General features: G+C 37.6%; 2 protein-coding genes across 10 annotated transcripts; both read left to right on the top strand.

Moving 5' to 3' along the window:
• The first annotated feature begins 1,473 nt into the window (after nucleotides 1–1,473).
• Nucleotides 1,474–4,023, top strand: lyar (Ly1 antibody reactive homolog (mouse)). Its single transcript, XM_005450307.3, has 8 exons — nucleotides 1,474–2,002; nucleotides 2,090–2,204; nucleotides 2,300–2,407; nucleotides 2,490–2,570; nucleotides 2,760–3,084; nucleotides 3,292–3,354; nucleotides 3,515–3,600; nucleotides 3,734–4,023. The coding sequence occupies exons 1-8, from the start codon at nucleotides 1,881–1,883 to the stop codon at nucleotides 3,869–3,871; spliced, it is 1,038 nt and encodes a 345-aa protein (XP_005450364.1). The 5' UTR covers nucleotides 1,474–1,880; the 3' UTR covers nucleotides 3,872–4,023.
• Nucleotides 4,024–4,080: 57 nt separating this feature from the next.
• On the top strand, nucleotides 4,081–23,234 carry tmem128 (transmembrane protein 128). 9 transcript variants are annotated; one of them, XR_002062137.2, is made up of 6 exons: nucleotides 6,584–6,770; nucleotides 8,003–8,135; nucleotides 9,054–9,215; nucleotides 14,452–14,560; nucleotides 21,194–21,323; nucleotides 21,878–23,234. XR_002062137.2 is itself a non-coding variant. In XM_019358735.2 (5 exons), exons 1-4 carry the CDS (start codon nucleotides 6,671–6,673, stop codon nucleotides 14,549–14,551), a joined length of 495 nt encoding a protein of 164 aa, XP_019214280.1. In that variant the 5' UTR covers nucleotides 6,584–6,670; the 3' UTR covers nucleotides 14,552–14,560; nucleotides 21,878–23,234. The 9 variants fall into 9 exon arrangements, 7 of the variants coding, with proteins under 7 accessions (XP_019214281.1, XP_013125450.1, XP_019214280.1 ...); XR_003220188.1 differs by lacking the exon at nucleotides 14,452–14,560 and having other exon boundaries at nucleotides 6,583–6,770; XM_019358735.2 differs by lacking the exon at nucleotides 21,194–21,323.
• The last annotated feature ends 515 nt before the right edge of the window (nucleotides 23,235–23,749 follow it).

Genomic DNA, 23,749 nt, shown 5'->3' with positions numbered 1-23,749 from the left:
GGAAACAAAAAATGCAGCCTTTTTCTTTTTAACTAAAGTCAAAGATTTAAACAACAGGTTTAGGTCGTTTTTCCAGTGAAATAAGGTTGGTTTGGTCTTAAAAAACGACATTTATGTATATATTGTATACACAAGATTAATAAAACATTAACACCATAATTGACTTTCTTTTCCTTCAGAAACATTCCAAACAATATCATATTTAAGGTACATGGGGTAATTTGAATCCCACTCGATTGAAGCCAGGTATGAAAATCCAACCAAAAGATTTGTATAAAATTGCACAAAAACAAATAGATGGTGCAAATCCTTCTCTTCTGTTTCACAAAATACACAATTAATAGTTTCTACCTTAAATCTATCACCAAGGAGCGTATTTGTTGGGTTAATTTTATTTAAAATTTTGAATTGGACTTCTTTCCCTTTAGGAGGGATAGGGAAGGGGATATAATTAGTTCTTATTCTTTCAATTTCTTCCTTTTGGAAATCTTTTAATATGTAATTACGTCTAAATAAATTTGGAGAATAAAGACTCCTTAAGGAAGATCTTAGAAACTTATTATTGCATTTAACATCACAAAACTGAATACCATCTATATATAACTACCTTAACTTGGGGGAGATGTCAGAATATATTATATCACTTACGACTATGTTTTTAAGTGACAATGGAATTTTACAACCCGATTAAATTTACTTTAAGAACATTGGATATTAAATTTTTGGCAAAAATCGTAGTGTCCTAGAGCATGTCCCTCCTCATCTACAAATTTTCAGTAAACACTTAATCTGGCTGATGAATCTTCACGTGACACCTGATAATGATATTCTGTCTAAGGAACCTGCCATGCTACACAGTGTGGTAATAATTATGGGCAAAGATAAGATAAGATAACCTTTATTAGTTCCACACGTGGGAAATTTGTTGTACCATATCCATAAGTGTAAATGGCACAAGTGTAAATGGCAAAACAAAAGACCTTCGCTAAGTGAGTTGAAGATTGAATTAATAATACAGACTTAGTAATATGTCACGTGAAGATTCGTCAGCCAGATTAAGTGTTTACTGACAATTGACAGTGATGGCGGACATCATCATCACTATTCCAATCAATCCTCTCCACACAGACAATCATAAACACACTCGACTATCACTAAATCAAATTTAACGCATACACAAACACGATTTGTAATGACGCTAGTTCAGTTTACAACAGGGCTCATTCGCTCGGTCAGCAAGTGGCAGTATCCTTGTACACTGGGGAGTAAACTTCCATTAAACGAAACAGGTGAAGAAGAGAACATCTGCACATGCGAGGTACGGATCGGGGAGTCCTGATCCGTAACTGTTTTTTTTTTTCTCGTTTTTGTCTACATTATATTAAAATGTTTCATTACTGCAAAAATTTTAAGAGAAACTTATTATTGTTAACATCTTAACAGATATTCTGACCCCGTAAAATGCTTCGAGCGGAAGTAGTGGCCTTTCGCACATGCGTGGTACCGATCGTGTTTCCGGTACAGATTGGGTAGTGGTACCCTAATGTGTGTTTGGAAAAGTTTGTAATATAACGAAGCTGCTGAACGTTTGCGCTCAAATGTGATTTTGAGGAAACAGATTTAATCCGTGGGCTCACACCGTTTTGACCTCCACTTTTCCCAGGAGATGGTTTGTTTTTGTAGTGTTTTACAGTTTTAGGGGACCAGGGTCTGCCGCCGTTCTTTGGCTAACGTTAGCTCGTATCAGCGCTGTCACATGCGTTCAGCTTTCGCATGAGAGTTTAACCGACTTCGGTTTATAGGTCAGTACCGCAGAGTGTAGGCCGGTTCAGTTTTGACCGTTATCGCCGCACTCTAGCCAAACAGGAGAGTCTTTGAATATGGTGTTTTTCACCTGCAACGCTTGTGGGGAGTCCCTAAAAAAAGCTCAGGTTGATAAACATGTAAATATCTGCCGGGGCTGCCAGGTCCTGTCCTGCATCGACTGTGGAAAAGACTTCTGGTAATTAACGACTGTTCACTGCTACCCCAGGCTAACAGGCGCTAGATCAGGCTCGGTGCTAACGATTTGTGTGCATTTTTGTACTAGGGGCGATGACTACAAAACCCACATTAAATGCATCAGTGAAGATCAGAAGTATGGAGGCAAAGGCTACGAGGCGAAAACAAACAAAGGAGATGTGAAACAGCAGCAGTGGCTCCAGGTAAGATTCAGGGAAGGAAAAGAAAAGAAAAACTCTGCAAAGCTTTTGGATCACTTAGGAAAGCCAACTGTTCTACCTTTGTCCTTTTCCTGAAGAAAGTCCACGAAGCCATGAACAAACCTGGAGTCAGTGCAAAGCTAAGAGATGTCCTCCAGCAAGTCAGTACTTACGATAACGTACCTAGAAAGAAGGCCAAGTTTCAGGTTAGTATTACTTAAAACTGTACAAAGTAATCAGTTGTCATGTTAATGTTGATTTACTGTCACATTTTTCTTTTCCCATCAGAACTGGATGAAAAATAGTCTCAAAATACCAAACCCCAGTCTGCAGGAGGAAGTGTGGAATATACTTGCTGCAGCTGATAACGTAAGTTAGGCTTGTTAGTTCTCATGTTTTTTGTTTTTTCTGTGAATGTGTGCTTATTAAATTTGAATGTTACCAGGAAATGAATGGAAGCAAACTGCTCCTTTTAACATCAAGTATGCCATAAAAATAAAGAGTCTAGCATGTTTACAATAGCTGTGGTGATTGTCTTTAACTGCCACTGTCTGACAGGCTTCAGAGCCCCCACAGCCAGCTCGGCAGACAGCGGCTGAAGTCAAAGTGCACACTAATGGAAGAGAAGAGCCGAATGGCCACCCAAGTGTTGAGGAAGAGAAGAAGAAGAAAAAACTGAACAAACGGGAACGCAAAGAGGCCCGACAGCAGAAGAATGGGAAAGCTACAAAAGGTGCTGAAAATACAGTCGCACAAGAGCTGGAGGAAGAAATGGTGGGCAAAAAGAAAAAGGACAGAAAGAGAAAACAGCTCTCTGAAGAACCCAGGGATGATGAGAACAGCCATGGCACTGAAAATGAGACATCGAGCAAGAAAACAAAGGGTGAGTCAAGATTTCTGAAGTGCTAGACATTATCTGTTACTGTCATGGTTAAACTGAGTTTAGGTATTCTCTAACACTCAAGCATAGATTGAGGATGTTTACATCAGCAGCTTTGTGAAGTCTGGTCAGATTTATGTTTATTTTTTTGTTCTAAAGTGTGTGTGTATTTCATATTTATTAGATAACTCTGTTATCATCCTTTTCCAGTTGATGAAGAAATGGAGGATGCTGATGATCAAGAAGAGACTGAGGATCGAGCTGTTACTAAAGGTACGGTGGAGCTAGCAATGACTTGAGATTGCCCCGCTTTAATAAATGATTAGTCCGTGATTAGGCAGCAGAGGTCAGTGTTGCCTCTTTTGTTCAGAGTGAGAAAGTGACCCTTGGTGATTAGTGTCTGCACTGAAAGCTGATTTCTGTTTCTCATCAGGCAAATTTAATTGGAAGGGGAACATCAAGGCAGTACTGAGAGAGTCACCTGACCAGGAAATGTCAGTGAAGAAACTCAGAAAGAAGGTGAGCCATGAAGTGTTTTCATTGCTATATGAAATGAGGATGAAGTTGTTTATTTGTATATCAAACTCTTAAAGTTTCAAAACTCTATAATCTTTTATTAACACTAAAGTAAAAGCTTGCTCATGTTTTTCAGGTTTTGGCTGCCTACTATTCCTACACTGGTGATAGGAATTTTAAGAAGGAGGAAGAAGTGCTAGCACTTTTCAACAACAAGATCACCAAAAATCCAAAGCTTAGAGTTTTGAAAGATAGAGTTAGACTTGTAAAGTAGACTCATTCATCTTCTCCTTTTGACATATTGCATAGATTTTTAAAATTTCAAAGCCATCATTGTCTTATTGTTGTCTGTCATCTTACATTGGACTTCCTTTTTTTAAAAATACAGTTGACATGATGTTGAAGATAAAACATTTTTACCACTGATTTAAGTGTCTGGTTCCTGTTTGACTTCCAAAATTTAGTACTGTTTAATGTATGACAATTGTGATAGATGGCTGCTCTGTTACGCATTCCAAGCTCACGGTAAGGCTGGGAAATGGCACCTTATCTGTGGGATTGGATGTTAGAGTGGGGGAAGGGTAACGGGAGAGGTGCACCTGAGGTGAATTAGACTCTCACACGGGACGAAGTTAATGCACATTCCTCGGCACCCCGAACGGGGTTCACTTGGCCAGGGACACAGAAGCCCCATAGAAGCAAGACGCCTGGTGTCAGCCTCAGGTGAAGTTTTAATGCTGTCTGATTTTGCACGACTAGAATGAGCAGTCTCTTTACCCTGTACGCACACGCAGACACACAGACACAGACGCACACACAAACAGGAGGAAATCTGCCCAGCTTTATGAAGCTCAGCTAATCCCAGCAGGTTTAACACTGATGCTCATTCATCACACTGCTTACCTTGTAATTGTATATTACATACTTTGGGCTTTAGTCAAGCTGTAACTGAAGTTTGGTAGTATTAAAATGATGTTTTCTAGTCCACCTGGGCTCAGCAGAGCTTAATTCTGTTGATTTAATCCAGACCCCCCAGAATACTGAAACTACATCTTCACTGCAAAACAAATGCATTTATTCAGGCCTTAGTCTGCTGTATATGATTAATAACATGCCGTTGGTATCAAAGTGAAATTATGAAACGTACAGCTCTGTGTAAAATGTTATTTATATTTCACTTCCAAAGAGCCAGACTTTCTCATAATTTGTTTTTTAAAGACTTATTTTCAGTCTAGTTGGTATAGCTCTCCATTTTCTTTCACTCATCTATGAATTATTCAAGCATAAAAAAGCTACCTTACTCGAGGAATTGGCCGATGTTGTGCCTGCATAGGCAACTTACAAAAGGAACTGATTTTTATATTGTGTCTTTGGGGACTTTGTAATCAGCAGCCTGTCCAAAAAAAACCCCCAATATAATCCATTCCTGGTTATGGAATCTACAAAATGCAGAGAATAACAAGGTTTCAAAGACAAAATAACATTTTTGCACAAATAAAAGAATGAAAAGTTGGCATAGATTGTCATGGTGTGCGGTGTGTCTGAAAGATTTTAATATACTGGAATAGAAAAGAAAATGGCATCTGGCCACCCTTAAGAATTAGAAGAAAAAAAACAGCAAAGACCTGACACAAGATCAAAAAGATGTAAAAGATGTAGTTTTTGTTGAAACCTCATCACAAATGGTCACTAAACACAGTGGAGGCTCTGTCATGATTTGGGGCTCCATTTCACCCAGTTTGGAGATCTTGTCAAAATTATTGGATTTAAGAACACAGAATAGTACCATCAGATTTTGATCCACCATGCAGTACCATCTGGAAAGTATCTGATTGGCAAAGGTTTCTTTTTGCAGCATGAAAATGATCCAAAACACAGTGCCAATGCAGTAAAAGCATACCTGGAAAGAAAAAAACACACAGTGAAACACTATCAGTCATGGATTGGCTTCTCCAGATAGATTGGGTGGCTCAAGAGTTTTCCACAGCACTAAGGCTTTTTTTTTAACTTATTTATTTTTGGTTTATAAAATTGTGATATAAGTGTTACATCTGTATGATTTTCAGCACTGTTACACAGTTTTATTTCAGTGAGGTATTTGAATATATTTTAATAAGAGGGGTCATATTTTTTTTTCATTTTCCCTAAAGATGAGGACATGCAGGAGTTGTGCATTTATGTGATTTAAATAATTAGAATTTTAGCAATATGTCACTCCAATAGTCATATATTACAGAAATAATAAAAACATTCCAACAAAAAGCTGGACTCTGTGGCATTTATAGCTGCTAAACTGCATTTATGAATTGGTGATAGACAAACCATAAAGTATTAAAAAAAAATTCTGTCTCAAGTCTCAACAGAAAAAATTTAGGGCTCAGAATTACAAGCAACAATAACAGAAGTGTCAGATTGCTGCCACAGCTATGTAAATGTATACATTCACATTCAAGATTAGGTTTGGAGTAAAGCCAGCGACTATGCATTCTGCAAATGTTATGAGGGTTGGCATCAGATGTACCCCATCAGACCACCCTCCCCTTAATCCTCAGTTACACTAGACGTGCATTTCTTTCCAGACCAGTGGTCCAGTTTGGTTGTTGCTCCACCTTTCCAGCTGCTCTTTAATAAAAGACAGGTACAAAATATTTTTTATAGATATAGATCTTTTAATACGACAGAAAATTTCTGAATGGCTCATTCCTCTTTGCCAAGTTCTATTTTTATACGTGTAAAAATATAAGAAAAACCAGTCGTATCTGTCACTTCAGTTAAAAGGTTGAAGAGACTGAAAATACTTTATGATTAAGCCTCCAATTTAATATATACTCTGATGTTAACCTTTCTGAAGGTATTCTGCTTTTTTACGTTTTACTTCAGCTATTTTATAATCGCTTTAAAGTCAAATGATTAAACATTTAGTTATTCTTATCAATTTTTTTTAATAGAATGGGTTTTAAAACTACAACCGTCTCGCTCAAGTGCGTCATAAAAAAGCGACTCAGTGTGTCACAGGAAGTGCCTTCTGATACCCAGCTAGCTAACATTTAATGTTCATGTTAGCGTCAGTAAAATGCTGAACGACAGTGAACTTGCAAACTTACGGAATCGATTTAAAAGAGATGCAGAATTGCTTATGCGACCAGCAGATTCGGGTGCCGAAGATGAAAAGAGTAAGGTTCAGAAAATTTATACTGGCTAATGTTATTATCCAGTTTTAACTAATATTTCTTCTTGCTGGAAGGCACCATTATTGTTATCCACAGAGTTAGCCCCGGACAACCCCGGTCTGTGACTTTAAAGGTGTCAAACTGTCACTTGAGTACAAATTGTGGTTGTCTGCCACAGGTACAGCTACTGACCCGAGCAGAGGTTGATAGAAAAGTAACCAACCTTTTTTTTTCTTTCTTTCTTTCTTTTTTGCTCTTTCTTTAAACCATTTAACGTTTTTCTTTCTTTTCATTTCTTCGTCCCTGTATTAAGCTACAGATAATTAAACGCAAACTCCCTCAGCTGTAACACAGCGGCTGGTCATTGTGACTGCAGCCTTTTTATTCTAATGGTGTCTTGTAGGCAGCTTGTACAACCGACACTTGTCCAACTCTGAGGCCCTAGCTGGCAGAAATCCACCAATTCTTGATTGTTTTGACTGTGAAGAAACTCTGTGTCAGCTCAGCAACATAATACAGGGGACACTCTACTCCTACACAGTTATCAATTCAAGGGTCATGCCTTTGCCAGTGTAAACTGTAAGATAACCGAGATTGAGATTTCTTATGAATGGCTTTGTGTATATGACACCCATACCTGCTTATCATCATTGGGTCTCTATGGCAAGATAATGTATTATAGTACTATGCCAATGTTACATGGAGGATGAACCATTAGGCTTAACTTTGATTAAGATGTGCAGCAGCTACTTATCTAGGGCGTCAAGTTCATAGTGAACTCTTTGTAGAGTGGAGTAGCATGCTAAGCCACTTCAGCGGCCAACAACAATCTCTGATACGTTTAATCAACCATTAAATTATAGAGATTAATAGCCCTCTGAGAGGGAAGATTGTCTGAAGGAAACCTATCAGTTTTGCCTCAGAAGCTGCTTAAACATTAAAGGCTGGAATTTGTACAAAGGAGATTTGTCGTATGCCTTCTGATGAGACAAATATTAGATTTGATTTATGTCATATGGTGCTATAACTTCAGTTTTCTTTGAGTAATGCACTGTGTTAATATTATAACTTTGCTTAGCATCTAATTTATAGTAAAACATCGTAACAGTGTACGCTCTGTTCTTCTGAGGTGTCTTGTAATTAAGTGTGCCCTTAAAAAAGGCTTGAGTTAACACAAATAATTTTTGTGCTTTTGTGGGGGGTTTTTTGTTTTGTTTTTGTTTTTCATCTTTCAGGTCAGGAGGAAAAAGAGGTCAAACCACTCCCCCGCTTCAATAAACACTCCATTTTCTGGATTGTGGCTTCAGTAGTTGTGACATACTACGTGGATTTCCTCCGACACATCATGGAAAATGATGATATCAAAGGGTGAATGTGCTTAGTTGCTCACTCATTCCATGTTATACTATTATTAAAATTTCTCAGATAAGCACATTAAACTTGTAAAGTGTTTGCTGTAGTTCTTTCTAAATATCATCAACATCAGTATATTTCATTGCATTTTGTGGAAAATGCATAATGGTTGATAATACTGAATATGCGTTTTATTAGCTAAGCAGGTTACTGTCTGCTTAGCTGTTGCATTTTGCCTGGACTATAGAACAGTACTGCTGTTTGGCTCACTAGCTGTTGCACGTGCACACAGACATTAGCTTTTATATTTTCTGCTGTTAATGTCTTTACTGTAGCTTATCTCATATAGAGTGACTGCTCTCTACTCTGCACTCTAATGATGCAGTAATAAGGAGATGCAGATAGACATGACAATACCATTGTATGAAAAGAGTCTTTTCTTTTCTGGGGCACACCAATTCCACCAAATGCCATACACAGATACTTTTGTAACTTAATCATAGCTAGATGCTGATAACTGCAATAACAGAAAACTTCCCACAATAAGAAGTGACGGATTATCTTCTTAAAGGCGTCACCTCCTCTGTGCACATTGTATTTTTTAATATATTCCACATAATTTTTGTCACATCAGTATTTCAGTGTAAAAAATGTTATATTGCATACATAATTGTAGTGTTGGTGTTATAAAGGAATACCTTTTTTTAACATTTTGTTTATTTATTTTTTAACTGTATCACCAAGACCTACTTTGTGGTTATGAAAGGTGCTTAAAAATCAAAACCCAAGAGATTGTGTTTTTTTTCTTCTGTTTCAGTGACATTGTGGTTATACGATACTGGTGCGAATGTGTTTTTGACGCAGCATGTTCTCTGTTTGAATAGACTAGCTTTAGCTGTTGACACTGATCCTCATTTTAACCTGTTTTGCCAGTTGGTGGTTCACTGTTGGTCTGTTACTCCTGGGGATCTGCTTGTCTCTGGCCACGTTTTGCATTGTGTACTTGGAGTGGTACAAAGGCATCCAGCACTATGACCAAGAGTACCCTGCCATTCCTCCAATCACCACTGCAGCATTTATCGCTGCATCATGCAGGTAAAACAGGACATATCCTGCATAATTACAAGTTAACTCCAGAGCATTGTTTTTACACAAAAAAATGCAGCCATAGGCCAAGCAGTACTTTTTTTCTTTAAGTGTGTTTGCATAAACAATTTTATATTATTTGGGGTATATAGTAAGAGATAATGGTAGGTAACTCACTGTCCAGTAGGAAATAAATATTTCTGTGGTATGTACTGTAATCAAAGTGGATCTTAATCTGTAAGGAAAGAAAGCTGCTAAAGCTAGCCACTGCTGACTCATCAAACTGATCTAAGTGTGTGTGTAATATTATGAACAGTAAAAAGTGCCTAGCATTTCAGCACAATTTAAAATATGTTATTCAAGAATGTCATTTTATAGTTTCAAATAGCTGTTACGGACAAGTGCAACATTTTAGCAATAGTGTGAAACATCAAACCAAACCCACTGAGAAATAAAGTAAATTCTATATAAGATAGATCAAACTAAATTTCCATTTATGATACATTTTTTGGATTATTTGGTTTTACTTAAGCACAAAGAAGAAAAAGGTAGGATTAACTGGACCCTTACTGTCCCTATATGTTGTACTAGAGTGTTGAACCAGTAAGATTTTTTATATTCTTAATAGACTTGTTTAATGGCAGCCATTTTGATAGCAGGCTAAAAACAGATATTGGTATTTAATCAAGGCTATGTGTGTAAGTGGAATGGAGCAAGTTTAGACATTTTCTTGCAAGTGCTTGTGTGTATGGTACTGTGGAAAAAAAAAAATGATGAACCAACCGCGATTTCTTTATAATTTTCTAGGAAAAAGGGAAATAGGAGCAGCAAATTATTGAAACCTATGCAAATATGCAATATAGTATATAAGGTAAAAATAGAGTTTTGTACAGTTCTCAAAAGCTTGAAAATCTATATCATGTATATATGCTAATATCGATATGGTATAACCAATTGGTATAACCGTCTTTATTTTTTAACACCGTCTGAACTCTCTTAGGCAAACTTTCTTGCCATTTCTTTAAGCCGTCTTCAGGAATAGTTCTCCAGTCTTCTTGAAGGACATTCAAAGCTCTTCTTTGGATGTTGGCCGACTTTTGTTCCATTCTCTGTCAAAATGATCCCACACTGCTTTAATAATGTTGAGATCTGGGCACTGGGGAGGCCAATCCATGACTGACACTAGGGCTGTGCGATATGACAAAATATATTAAAGGATGATATTGAAACGCTTATTGTTTCATATTTATACTCTATTGCAAAACACAGTATTAGCTGCAACATTCTTTCATTGATTTAGTCGCCATGGGACCACACAAGAACCAGCCAAAACAAACTGAGGAGCTCGTTATATGATTTTGTGCACTGGTCAAAACACTCAATTCCAGGTACACAACCCCAGCCGAAAACGCTTCACTGCAAGTCGAGTTGCCTGTTTTATATTACGAGTGCCTGGCCAAAATATTGGAGGAAATCCGCAACGTAGCATACTACTCTGGAATAACAGAGTGGCCGAACACCACATCCCTGTAAGAGTGCACTTCATCCGAAACTGGACACACAGCAGTAAGTGTCTGCAGAGGTTAGTTTCTCAACAACCTTACAGGAACAGTAATGATAGCTGGAGGGCTCAGGGAAGCGCTTGCGTGAGTACAATGGGTCATCAAGTTTGTGTCAATACGGGTTAATGCCATGTGAGGTTCATAATTGTTTCATTTTTTATTTAATTTAAATGTAAAAAGAAATATTGCTTTAATTTATATAATAACAAAATTGACAGAAAATGTACTTTATTGTAATATCTGTCATTATCTTGATAACAGATGGGTTATATCAGGAGATTTTGGTCATATCGCATAACCCTAACTTTCTATCTCCAGGTAAATTTTTAATTCATTGGCAGTATGTTTGGGATCATTGTTATGCTGAAAAATAAAGCTGTCAGTCATCTTTTAGTTCATATTGCATGGTGGATTAAAGTCGGACAGTGTTTTTCTGTCTTCATAATTTCGTCATTTTTGACACAATTCCCAGCACCATTGGCTGAAATATAGCCTCAAACCATGCCAGAGCCTCACTGAGTTTTACAAATTTTTGTACCTCTCTTCTGACCATAAAAGTGATGATTTGAACAAAAAAATCGTATTAATCGTTCCACCAGACCTGTTACCACATATTTCAGTTCAGTTAACGTCTAATTTGGGATAACTCGTGTTTTTTCTCTTTATTTTTCTTCCTTGAGAATAACTTCCTGACAGCTAGGGCCAGCGAAGGAAGTAGAAATAAATGATCTGGGGTTTTTTTTTTTTTTTGACAGGCTGGTTTAATTTATTTATTTTTTATTTATTTTTTTTTGAAGGGAAAATTAATAATTGGTCCTTTAAGTTGTCTCTTATATGTAGACATGCTTCAATGATTCATAGGTCAGTGCTAAGTGGAAAAGAAACAAACAAACAAAAAATCCTTTGAAAATGGACAGGTACAAGGACTGGACTGATAATTGAGTAAAAAAGCAGCTGATGTCCAAAGAAAAGCTTTGAAAGACCTTCAGAAAACCTGGAGAACTATTGCTCAAGAGCCCCAAAAAGTTCATTCCGTTCTTCTGGACGTAGCATTTCACAGGGAGTAATGTTTCCCACTCATTCAAGTGACATCTTTAGTCTCAGCTGACTGCAGGTTTCCCCATCCTTTTAAACAGTGCATTTGCACAATACCTGAAACTAGGACCACTGACAAACAATGGGCTGTGAGGTCACTTTCTTGATCATTAATATCCAAATTTTCACAAGACCATTGATCCGTGGTTGCCTTGAGTACCATTCACAGAAAGTTGGGAAATGGCTGCAATCATAGCATTGTAAGATGGTGAAAGATGTACCAATAGTCCCCCTCCTCGATTAAGAGATGGTGTTTCCCTTTTCATGTAAATGGTCTCCTTGACTCTGCGCTCAAACCAGTGTTCCTCCCTGTCCAGGATCATTGAAAGAGTGGCTACTGGCCTGTAGGTGTGAATAGACTTCTGGCCTGATGAGTTAGCTCTTCTGTGTTGTGTCATCCGCTTAGCAAGATGTTGTTTGGTTTTCCCAATGTATAAATGGCTATCCTCCTGGCACTTAACAGCGTACAATATATTACTCTGTGTCGGGGGACCCCATCCTTGGGGTGGACTGATTTTTGGCGGAGCGTGATTCGGGTGTTAAGAGAAAATGCGTCTCAGCTGTTCTGATATTCCTGACACATAAGGGATTACTAAGGGTTTTTGCTGAGGCAGCACTTGTCCTTCTTCTCTCCTGGATCGCCTGGAGCTTTCTTTAGGTGCCTTCCCAGCTTTGACAAATGTCCAGCTGGGATAACCACATTTATTCAGGGCCTTCTTGATATGAATTTCTTCAGCTTCCCTGGCTGCTGTATCTGTGGGGATGGTGTTCCCTCAGTGTTGTAGTGTCCTAATGACACCCAGTTTTGTGCTCCAGTGGATGATGAGAGTCAAACCTTAAATACTCATCTGTATGTGTTTACGGTGCACATGAACTTTTAAATGTCCACCATTACAGTTGGAAATCTTAAAGTCTAAGAAGTGTAGCCTGTCATTTTTCATATCCTCCCTGGTGAACTTGATGTGTTGGTCCACCAAGTTAATGTGATCAGTGAATTGTGGTATGTCCTGAGATTTAAGTTTCACTCAGGTGTTATCCACGTACGTAAACAAAGACTACGTGGTGTTCCAGGGCAGGATAACAGAGGACTCTTTTTCACTTCTTCCATGTACAAGTTGTACAAAATGGGTGAATTGGGGGAACCCATAGCACACCCATGTTTCTGCTTGTAGTACTGATCCTTGTATGTGAAATATATGGAATGAAGACACAGTTCCAAAAGCAAACACACTTGGTCGGTACTGAGAGTGGTTCTGTTGCTGAGGTTGGGGTCATCCTGTAATCGCTTACGAACTACCTCCACTGCTTCTGTAACTGGAACAGTCAATAATGACATCTCTCATCTACTAGTCAAAATCCAAGGTGTTCTTGATGTGGGGTTCAGAGCTACCTACTAACGGGTTTAGGATCGAAGCCAGAAACTTTGAGATGTTGTAGGTGACTGAGTTGATAATAAAGACAATTGCTCTTAAAGGTACACCTTGTTTTATGTATCTTTGGAAAACCATATGGACTTGGTGTAGCTTCCCCTGCGCATGTCCTGTGGTATGAGGTCTGGTCAATGGCATTGTCTTGTTCTAACTACTTCAGACAATCTAACACCATGTTCCTGTAACCACGTCCTGGGTCTCGTTTCAGGGGCTCAGAAGCATTTTTGTCACTGTCACTGTGGCAAAATATTCATGACAGTCTTTCTGGCTTAGCAAAACTGCACCTACCTTCCTCTGCCAGAAGGATGATATTGGTTTTTGTCATTACTAAGGGATGTGAGTGCCTTCCCCTCCTCCATGCTCCTCAATGCTTTGCATTGTTGAGACAGGCTGAAACCTTCGTCCACAGTTGCTCTGCTTCCACATCTGCAATGTTGTTGTTTCAAATTGCTCTTTCTGTGATCAGTTCCTCTAGCCATATTTGTTTCAGCATTACAGGAAAGTTCTACCCTTTCGGAAGGATGTTTTTCTCTTCTTGGGTGAGTTGTCTGTCAGACAGATTTTTCACCCACTTGTCCAGTTGTATTTTCAGTCATTAAGCAAATGTACTGTTTAAAAGGTTGGGGAAAGCTGCAGTCAGCTGAGACTGAAGAAGTCATTTAGATGAGTGACAAAAAGTTTCTCCCACTGAAAACGCCATGTCCAGATGAACAGAATCAACTTTTTGGGATTTCATTACCTCGATGATTGAGGATGCATAAAGATGTTGCTCAGGAGCATTTTTAAAGTGTGTTGCTTCCTTTGGAAAAGATAGAAATGTGATTTAAGAAGAGAAAAAAAGGTGATTCAATACTTTTCCACAATACGTACAGCACAGTATTAATTTTTTTATTTAGTAGCTGATTTTTTTATTTATTTTTTTATTTATGTATTTTTTTTGTGAATGCAAAAAAATTAAAAGTCATAATACTTTATTTATCCCATACTTGGGAAATTCTTTATTTACTGATGAATTTCCCAAGTATGGGAGCTCAATCTGATAGAGAAACAGCTCTGCTGCCTGTCCTCTTACGTCTTTTTGTAACAGGGAGCATCTGTATTTAACTAATATTTTACAAATGATCAATACTCAAACATTTCTCAATATTTGTCTTGCAGCTTTAACATTGCATTATGGCCAGTGTGGTCCTTCTTCACTCCACTCATCCTCTTCACACAGTTCATGGGTGTGGTAATGTTCATCTCTTTGCTTGGATGAATAGGAAAGGTGGGACAGTGTTCTTTGTTTTTGTTTTTTTAAATAACTATACTGTGGGAATTTTAATTTTCACAGAGTGTCTTTTTATCAATCTGTTGACATTGTATTGTCTTTTGGACACATCTTCAAAACGGCAAAAAGTTTTAAGTACTAAATTAAAGAGAGACTGCATTGTTCAGCACACTATGTTAATTGAAATTATTGGCAATAAAGGTTAGAATTTTCTTAACTATTTTGTTGTTGGATATGTCGCCAAAAAACACATCTTTCATTGAACCTTATGCTTTATATAGCACAGTGTTTCCCAACCACTGTGCTGCGGCACATAGGTGTGTTGTGGAAGATTATCTGATTCCACCTGATTAGTACTCTAAGCCAGCGATTCCCAACCTTTTTGGCGCCACAGACCGGTTTAATGTCAGACAATATTTTCACGGTCTGGCCTTTAAATTGTCACGGATATATACAACAAAATAAAATGATACAACCAAGACAAAAACTGTGGTATTTGTTAAATATAAAAATAAACGTGAATTCACTGTCTAATCGTGTAACTTAATTAGCAGCGTTGTCCTGAAATGCGCCAACAACATTGAAAGTAACATCCTCTCTGCCCCTTAATTCTCGCTGGTCGCCATGGTAACGTGTAAATATTTCTTTCAAAATAAGACACACAACTACAACACCGCAGCCCAGTACCAAATGAATGCGGGTCCGTGGCCTGGTGGTTGGGGACCGCTGCTCTAAGCGATCAACATGAGTAATGGGCAGAACAATTATATTCTCTTCCACTAGAGGGCAGTACAACTACCTGCTCTAATTAACTGGGTTGCCAACTGCCAGTAAAACAGAAGAAGACCAAGAAAAAATTACATAATAGTCTGGAGAAAATTCCAACTCAGATGAAGACCCTAGCATAAGTAGTGGTCAAAAGAAAGCAAAAAAAGGTATACTGGGGACAAACCGAGCCAATTCCACTATCCCTGGTGCATGGGGAAAAATTATCAATATGCTTTTTGTGACGTTTTTGTTTGGTTGTGTGCCGTGTGATTTTTCTAATGTGAAATATGTGCTGTGGCTCCAAAAGGTTGGGAAACACTGATATAGCAAATAATGGATTTTTATGTGGTGGCTGTCCAAGGTGAATTTATGCAAGTTCTAAATGTAGAACCTTCTAGGAAAAAATAAATTACATGTACAGCAGAAATTTTCTTCTAAGGTTTTTGCAAGTAAGTACACTGACTGTGCAATAATGGTATAATAGCTATTTAAATTCCTTCTGTTTTATCTCTTTATCTTTCATTTATTAAGTCTCACTTAGCTTACGTGTATACACTTACCAGCCCTCGTTTTTTAGCTTGAACCATTTTTACCACATGAAAAGCATTAGTGGACTTGAATTTCATTCAGACCTGCCTCACTATCCCGCAACCTTTTCAATTCAGAATCCTTCCCTTGTTTGATTTACTGTACTTACATGCTTTGACACCATCTTTCAGTCTCCATTGTCAAGACAAAGCACCATACACTGAGTGATAGGTTTTTTGTTTTTGTTTTGTTTTTTTAATAGAGCTGCTCTCAATGCGTCCAATATCATTTTGCTTTTTTGTGGTTTCAGTCTTTTTCATTTGTCTGAGGAATCTTTGAGTCTTGAAATGCATTACATAAAATAGCAGCATTAGTAAGTCCCAAAACAAGCTAGAGGTACATGAAATGTCTAGCAGGTAAGGAGCCTGAACTAGTGAGTGAAGTTGATCCATAGTTTGATGGGATTGGAGTAACTTTGATGCATATTTTGGGCAGTGCAACCAGTTTAATGTTGAGGGGATGGAATAGACTGGATATTTTATTATTATTTTGACTGGTTAAACACAAGGGAGCAAGGTTAGGGGGGTAATTAAACTTAATACTTGGTGGCAGGGCTCCTGAGGTAGATACGATTACCCTAAATGTCTAGAGTTATTTAGCTGTGTTGGATGATAAAATTCTATGTGGCATTAGCATGTAATGCTTTTAACGTGGATTTCCCTCTTCAAAAACGGGGACCGGAGGGAATGTTCTAGGGAGGTCTTTGGATGGGTCTGCCAAGGTTCTGGGGCGTACGTCTGCTAGTCAAATCTTGGATTCAGCAGCACTGTGGTTTTCGTTGTTTCATGGATCACTGGACCAGATCTTTGTCTTCTGAAGGATATTTGAAGCAAAGTTGACCAATAAGCCTGTATGTGTTATGTAAACTTGGAGAACGAATTCAGCCTTGTTCACTGGGGGGGGCCTTCATGAATATGGTAGTGTATACCAGGCCCTTTGGGATATCTGGCTATCCGGTTCCTGTATTACCACAATGGTTTGCATTGTTGGCAAGTCAAACCTTCTCTCAGTGGGGGTTGCACTCAGCCATATCTGCCCTTTGTCACAAATCCTGTTCATATCCTTTATGATCAGAATTCATAGTTGCAGCCAAGGGATGTCAGGTTTGGTGGTCTTAGCATTAAGTCTTTCCTTTGTGTAGATAGTGTAGTTCTGTTGACTTCATTTAGGCCATGCGATTCAGCTTGGACTGGGGCAGTATGAAACAAGTACATGTGAAGAAGCATTGTTGTTGAACCAGTAATCTCTTAAGCTTATTCTTTTTGTCTGTAATGGACCTTTTTGAGAGCAGCTGTTTTGATACGAGTAGAGTGAACACAGGTGTTACTAATGACATGAATTAAGCTTGTGTGCAGACATCCACATGCACACTTTTTTCCTCAAGTACATTTTGAAACATATGTCAGTCAACATGACCCCCCCCCCCCCCCAAAAAAAAAGCAAAAACATAAAACAATCTATAAAAAAATAAAAAAATCCATGAACACAGAATCGTTTCTAGTGGTATGCCACCAGTAGGGGTGGTCCAGATATGGTGTTACATCAGTAGCAAGCTACCACCTAAGGGTGAATGGAATATTCCACCAGTTAATGTTCTTCTTTTTTTTTTTCTTTTTTTTTTTCTTAAACCTATTGTTCAGTGGGAATGGTACACTGGTGATATTTGGTTTGGCCTGCAAACTTTTCATATCTTTTTAAATAACCTGAATTACAATATAAGCTGTCTTTGGAGTATAGCAAGGTGAGACTATATTTATTGGGCCTCAAAATCATAAAAGATCACAAAGTCACATGTGACATACGTGTGTAACCAACAGAGAGTTATTGTAGTACAGGCCGACAGCTTCCATCTGAAGTGGCTTACAAAAATGTTCCCTTTTGGTAAATTCCAATGAGTCAGAAGACGCTGACCAGTAAAAGGGATTTGAAATAAAATCTGAGGAAATGGTGTCACATTTTCAAGAACACGGATATGACAACACTACCCTGCAGAAATCGTACACTATATAGCCTTGGACAGGTGAATGTTACCACACAGTAATGGTCGGAAACCAACCGAAGATAATTAGTATTTGTCTCTACATGTATTACAGAGGTGTCGGAGGGGAAACCCTCAAATAATTTGTAGGAATTAGAGTGTTATTGAGAGTTAGCCATGATCTAATGAGCCAAATCTTCCCTAAACCCGCCTTAGTTTCAGAAGATCTTAGAGTCTATGTCACAATCCGGTAGGTGAAAGAGATACAAAAAGAAATGTCATATGTGACACCAGCTACAGGTTAAGACGAGTAACTTTGTATTTTTCTGATAAGTCAGTCTTGTGTTCTTGTCCTTGTCTGATTTTAATTGAATTTGGATGAACATTTGAACTTGATGTTGACATTTTCTTTAGGCTCTTCCATCTAGTTCTGAAGGCTTTTCCTGATAGTTGAGCTTCACTGGTAGAATATTTCACTCAGGCTTAGGTGGAAGCTTGGTATTGGTGGAAAACAATAAAAACTGTTGGCAACCCCTATTGGTGAAATACCACGAGAAAATATTGTGTGTTTATGGACTCCGTTTTATTCCCCAAGGAAGGCCTGTGCGCCGAAACATGTTGGAGTTTTTACATGACATTGTTTTGAAAATAAAGGCATTTTAATTTTATTTTTTAAAAAGGAGTGCCTTGGAGTTTTTTGACATTTATGTTTATGTGTTTATTGATAGTATTTATGCATCCCTTCCAAAGAGCACCTCAAATAGAAGTGAGTGGAATCCAGGAACCACTTCTCCTCAAAAACATTTGAACCGAGAATAAATCAACAGCCAACATAGCGCACAGTCCAATGTCAAAAGAGATGATGTAGGCACACATCTTTGACAATATCCCTTTTTGTTTGCTACATAAATGGAGAACCTGAGCTTTTGAAAATCTTTATCCTGGGAAGAGTTTTTCAGAGAGTCTGTTTTCATGGATACAAAAGGTGAAAATGCATAGAAAAAGCCACGCTTACCAAAATACCAAAATGTAGATGTAGGCAGCCTAAAAGGAAGTGAGCAAGTTTGGAAATTCGCTTTTTTTTTTTTTCTTTTCCCTTGTCACATGTTCTCAGATTCTTTCTCACCATGTCAAATATTCAATTTCTGTATGCAACTAATATTTTTTTAAATATTCAATATTCAGACATTTCTCAATACTTGTCTTGTTGCTTGAACACTGAGTTGAACATTGAGTGATGGCCAGTGTGGTCCTTATTCACTCATCCTCTCCACACAGTTCATGGGCGTGTAATTATATTCATCTCTTTGCTTTATGTTTCTGTTTTTTTGTTTGTTTGTTTGCTTGTTTTTAACTGCTGTAAAGATTTTAATTTTCAATGTCTTTTATCAAACAATTGAGATTGTATTGTCTCTGTGTTAAAAATGTACTAAAACAAAAAAGGCTGCACAGTGCATTATGTCTAGCAAAATGGTAAATAAAGATTAAAACTATTCAACTGTCTTGTCTGTTGTCCAGCCTAATCAACTCCAGTTCACTACAGGTTTTTTTTTTAATTTTTTTTTTTTTTTTTAAAGAATTTCTCCATTGCTTACATTTAATACTTCCCCAGACTTTCTGACATTTTTCTTTGGAGACTTGCTAGGTTTTCATTTAAATTAGTCCAGTCCTTGTACCTAACAATTTTAGGGAAGTATTGGTTTTTTGTTTTTTGTTTCTTTTGGTTCATTAAGCTACTTTGCACTGACTGGTTAGTCATTTGACCATAAAAAAACATCTAACTCAAGAGAGTCTTGTGTCTAGTAATAATGGCTACCTTGCCAAAGAAAAATTATAACAAATTATATCTTTATGCACTTTGTTGGTAGCAGCCTGGCACAATATGGAAGGTATTAAACCCCATTTCTTTAGTTAAATCTACGAATCTACAAGTTTTTGAATGTGAGATCAGGGCTCGCAAAATCGCTAGCCCGACGTCCCAGGGCTAGCGATTTTTTCCAGTCGGGCTACCAAAATCTAACTCAGCCCTGCCCGTCGAGCTATCATAGGAAGGAAAAATATGTGTCAATGCTGTTCCATTCTTTCGCAAATATAGCTGGGTAATTATGTCATTGGCATCGATGAGCCACTGTCAATATGTGAAATCGAGTTTGAATTTGCGCTTCTTCTTTTTTGGCTTACACTTTCACTTTGCGATCGCGTGAACTATGTATAGAGAGTGGCAGTACTGATTGGTGAGTGACAGATTAATTGCACACAAATTCCTCTGACATCGTCTTATCACTCATTAGCTTACTATTCAAACGTGACAAGTGAAATTTCCCGCAGCAAACTTAAACATGTGATAAAGGTTGATTGTGCAGAGAATCGCTGACTGTTATGTAAGTACGTGTGTAAAAACAGATGGATTTACGCAGGAATTTTAGTTCTGCAGAGCCAAATAAGACAGGTCAGGGTGAAGAAGGGACAGCCAAAGAAAAGCCTACCACAAAACGGAAAACTTATGACAAATCAGACTGAGGCAAAAAGAAAGCATAGCGTTTTTGGTTTCATGGACAAAAGAATTTCGGTGGCTGGAATATGACAATGTAAATACCTTAATGTTCTGCCAGGTGTGTCGTGAGTTTCCCTCGATATCTGAGTCGACAAGCACCTTTGTTACTGGGACCAGTAATTTTAAGAAAGACCCTATCAGAATCCATGAGAAATGCATTATTGCTCAGTCTGCAGTATCTTTCCCAGAACAAACACCAATTGCAAAAACATACTAAAAATAAACCAAGCACAACAAGAAGTCCTGAAAAAGCTGTTTAGAACCGTGTACTATGTTCCAAAGAGTATACCATTGGCAAAATGTAGCCGCATCTGCAAACTTCAAAAAGCAAATGGCCTAGATCTTGGTTCCACTTACCTCTTACCCGGGACTTAAGCGGAAATTTCAGATTCAGGATCTGACACAGACTGATTTATGTTCTACACAGTTCCAAATATTTGAGTTGATGATTGTAATTTTTATACAATTGTTGTAATTTGTGTTTTAACAATTTTTTGATGGATGTTTTGTTTCCTTTACAATATTATACTTTAATGTATATTACTGTAAAGGAAACAAAACATCCATCAAAAAATTGTTCTCATTTTTTTTTTTTTCGGGCTACTTAAATTTATTTTGGGCTACCAAAAACTGAAGAGTGCCTGCCCGAAGGGTTACCAGGGATTTTGAAATTTTGCGAGCCCTGGAGATATTTCTAGAGATATTAGCTGAAGTCTGTGTGCAATATGTCCTTAAATTTCAGATGCTGGACAAGAGGAGGACAAATCATCATCTCATCTCATCTACCACAATGCTGACATGATGTTAGCTAAGCAAAATGACATTAAATTGGCTCCACGGAAAAAAAATCCAACCTACTTAGTTTGACAAAGGTGTATTTTATTTCTCATATTCTTCTACTAAATGCTTGTGGTAACTAAATGCTTTCCCACTGCTTGAGGGTGCTGCACACTCACAACCAGTTTTTATTGCAAGACAATTGTACAGGTCACTTGATAGGTGGCACCCTTTTACAGTCTGACATGAATTGACTGAAATGACTCAGAGATTGTTCAAGGTTTGCATATAATTGCTGTCTAGTTTATAAATGTAGCATGACAACATGTTGTTATCTGTTGCTGTCTGATTCAATCTTTGCCATTGAATACAACTTTAGGGGACTCGGCTCAGTGCCAAATGGTTGTATTCTGGTTATATTCCTATGGAACAGGAAGTTGCAAACTTCAAATGTAATAAACCTAGCACAAAAAGAAAGGTGTGTTTAGCCTTTTCTTTGGTGTAACAATGCTTCTTGGCAATAAATCTTATACTACTGGAAAGCCTGTTTATTTCCCTTGTAAGGAAATTGTATTTGTGGGTTGAGCAGCAGAGTTGAGTATGTGTGTTATGCCCATGAAAAACTTGCCATTTCTTCTCTTCCAAACAGCTTATTCTGCGATTGACTCTTGTTTGTCAGCACCTGGAGTCAGTACCTGTCAGAAAGAGGCTTTAAAGTGGGCGCCTGAAGAAGATGACACCACAGCCGTTTCCTCACTGAGTCTTCCAAATGCTACTGAAAATTTGTTAAATTAATAAATTGTTTATTTTTTTTTATAACTTTAATTTTTATTAGTTTTAGTTAACATTGAAAACCATACAGTAAAGAAAAATACAAACAAACAAACATACAAACAGTCTGGAGTTTACATTTCTTTTTTCTTCTGTCACATGCAAATTTCTTGTTATGTTGTGTTTTTGGTGCCACTTCGGAATGCTTTCCACTTTCTCCATTGTCTATTGTATTTACATCCCATCAGTCTAATATTGAATGTTATTTTTTCCATCTCTGAGATACCCTCTACAATACTAATCCAATCTCGTTGAGTGGGAGGGTCTGGGTGTAACCACTTCTTTGTGATTGCTTTTTTGGTTGCGGCTAGAATTATTTTTGCTAGATATAAGTCCTCCTTTTGTATCTGTTCCTTTATGTTTCCAAGATACATCACTTGGCAGGTGTTTGGAAGTGCATAACCCAGAATATTATCCATGGTCATTTTAAAGTCTTCCCAATACTTTTTAATTTTTATGCACTTCCAGAAAACATGTGAATGATCTGCTTCTGTTTCTCCACACAGTCTCCAACATTTCTGTGGACTTGAGGTCTGTTTACTTTTAATTTTGGGTGTGATGAAAAAACGTGTCAAATTTTTCCAGCAAAATTCCCTCCACAACGGCGAATTTGTTGTACTATGTTGTATTTCACACATACTGACCCATTCCTTCTCTGTTATAGTTATGGCCAGTTCAGCTTCCCATTTCTTTTTAAGGTAAAAGGTTGTGTCCTGTCTATCTTCTTCTAATGATCTATAGAAAGTGGAAATTGCTTTGAATTGTTTATGTTCATAGCAATTTTTTACTATTCCAATAACACCCAATGGTTTTTCAAGCCAGTCAGACTTTATTTGCTTTACGCAATAATCCCTAACTTGCAAATATCTAAAAAAATCTCTATTTTCCAATTTGTATTTAGTTTTTAATTGTTGGAAGCTCATTAGTGTTCCATTTTTTATTAGAGTACAAACTGGTGTAATCCCTTTTAACTCCCACCGTTTGAATGTTTGATCCAATTGTCCCGGCTTAAATTTTTTATCATGTCTAAACCATCTCAGCAAAAATAATTGTTCTTTTAACTGATGTTTTTCTATTACTGTGTGCCATATGTCTAATGTAAATTTCACAATTTGATTCATTCTACTTTTGTAAGAGGTCATTAATTCTTTGTCAGAGATAAAAATTTGAATTTTGGTTCCCTCAATTTCTTTCTCAATTTCCTTCCACCGTGCCTCATATTCCGTTCTACACCAACCAACAAGAGGTCTACATTGGGCTGCGTAAAAGTATTCCCTTAGGTTAGGCAAAGCCATCCCTCCCTTACACTTCGGGAGTTGCAATGTTGTTAGCCTTGTTCTGGGCTTCTTCCCATCCCATATAAACCTTGAGATCATCTTGTCCCATATTTAAAATTTTCTTTGAGGTATAGGAAGTGGGAGTGATTGGAACATGTATAGCAATCTTGGGAGAACGTTCATCTTTATTATTTGAATTCTAGAGTAAAAGTTTATAGGTGTTGTTGACCACCGTTCTAGATCTTTTTTTATGTTACCCTCCACCTGATTGTAGTTTGTGTCAAACATAGCAGATAATGATTTTGTCAAGATTACGCCCAAATATTTCATGGTATTCAAGTGCCAATTTAGTTTATATTCATCTCTAATCTTTTGAGAAGGTGTATAATTGAATGATAAAATTTGTGTTTTGG

The sequence above is a fragment of the Oreochromis niloticus genome, linkage group LG5, assembly GCF_001858045.2.
Source record: "Oreochromis niloticus isolate F11D_XX linkage group LG5, O_niloticus_UMD_NMBU, whole genome shotgun sequence".
NCBI classification, from domain to species: domain Eukaryota; kingdom Metazoa; phylum Chordata; class Actinopteri; order Cichliformes; family Cichlidae; genus Oreochromis; species Oreochromis niloticus.
The sequence above is the reverse complement of the archived record's forward strand: the minus strand, read 5'-3'. Positions and strand labels throughout refer to the sequence as shown.

Excerpts from the sequence above, each read along its gene's own strand:
- lyar (XM_005450307.3), top strand. The coding sequence starts at position 1,881 with ATGGTGTTTTTCACCTGCAACGCTTGTGGGGAGTCCCTAAAAAAAGCT. Across the intron at positions 2,408-2,489 it reads GAAAGAAGGCCAAGTTTCAG|AACTGGATGAAAAATAGTCT; the intron begins GTTAGTATTACT and ends TTTTCCCATCAG. Across the intron at positions 3,085-3,291 it reads ATCGAGCAAGAAAACAAAGG|TTGATGAAGAAATGGAGGAT; the intron begins GTGAGTCAAGAT and ends ATCCTTTTCCAG.
- tmem128 (XM_019358735.2), top strand. The coding sequence starts at position 6,671 with ATGCTGAACGACAGTGAACTTGCAAACTTACGGAATCGATTTAAAAGA. Across the intron at positions 8,136-9,053 it reads GAAAATGATGATATCAAAGG|TTGGTGGTTCACTGTTGGTC; the intron begins GTGAATGTGCTT and ends CTGTTTTGCCAG. Across the intron at positions 9,216-14,451 it reads TTTATCGCTGCATCATGCAG|CTTTAACATTGCATTATGGC; the intron begins GTAAAACAGGAC and ends TTTGTCTTGCAG.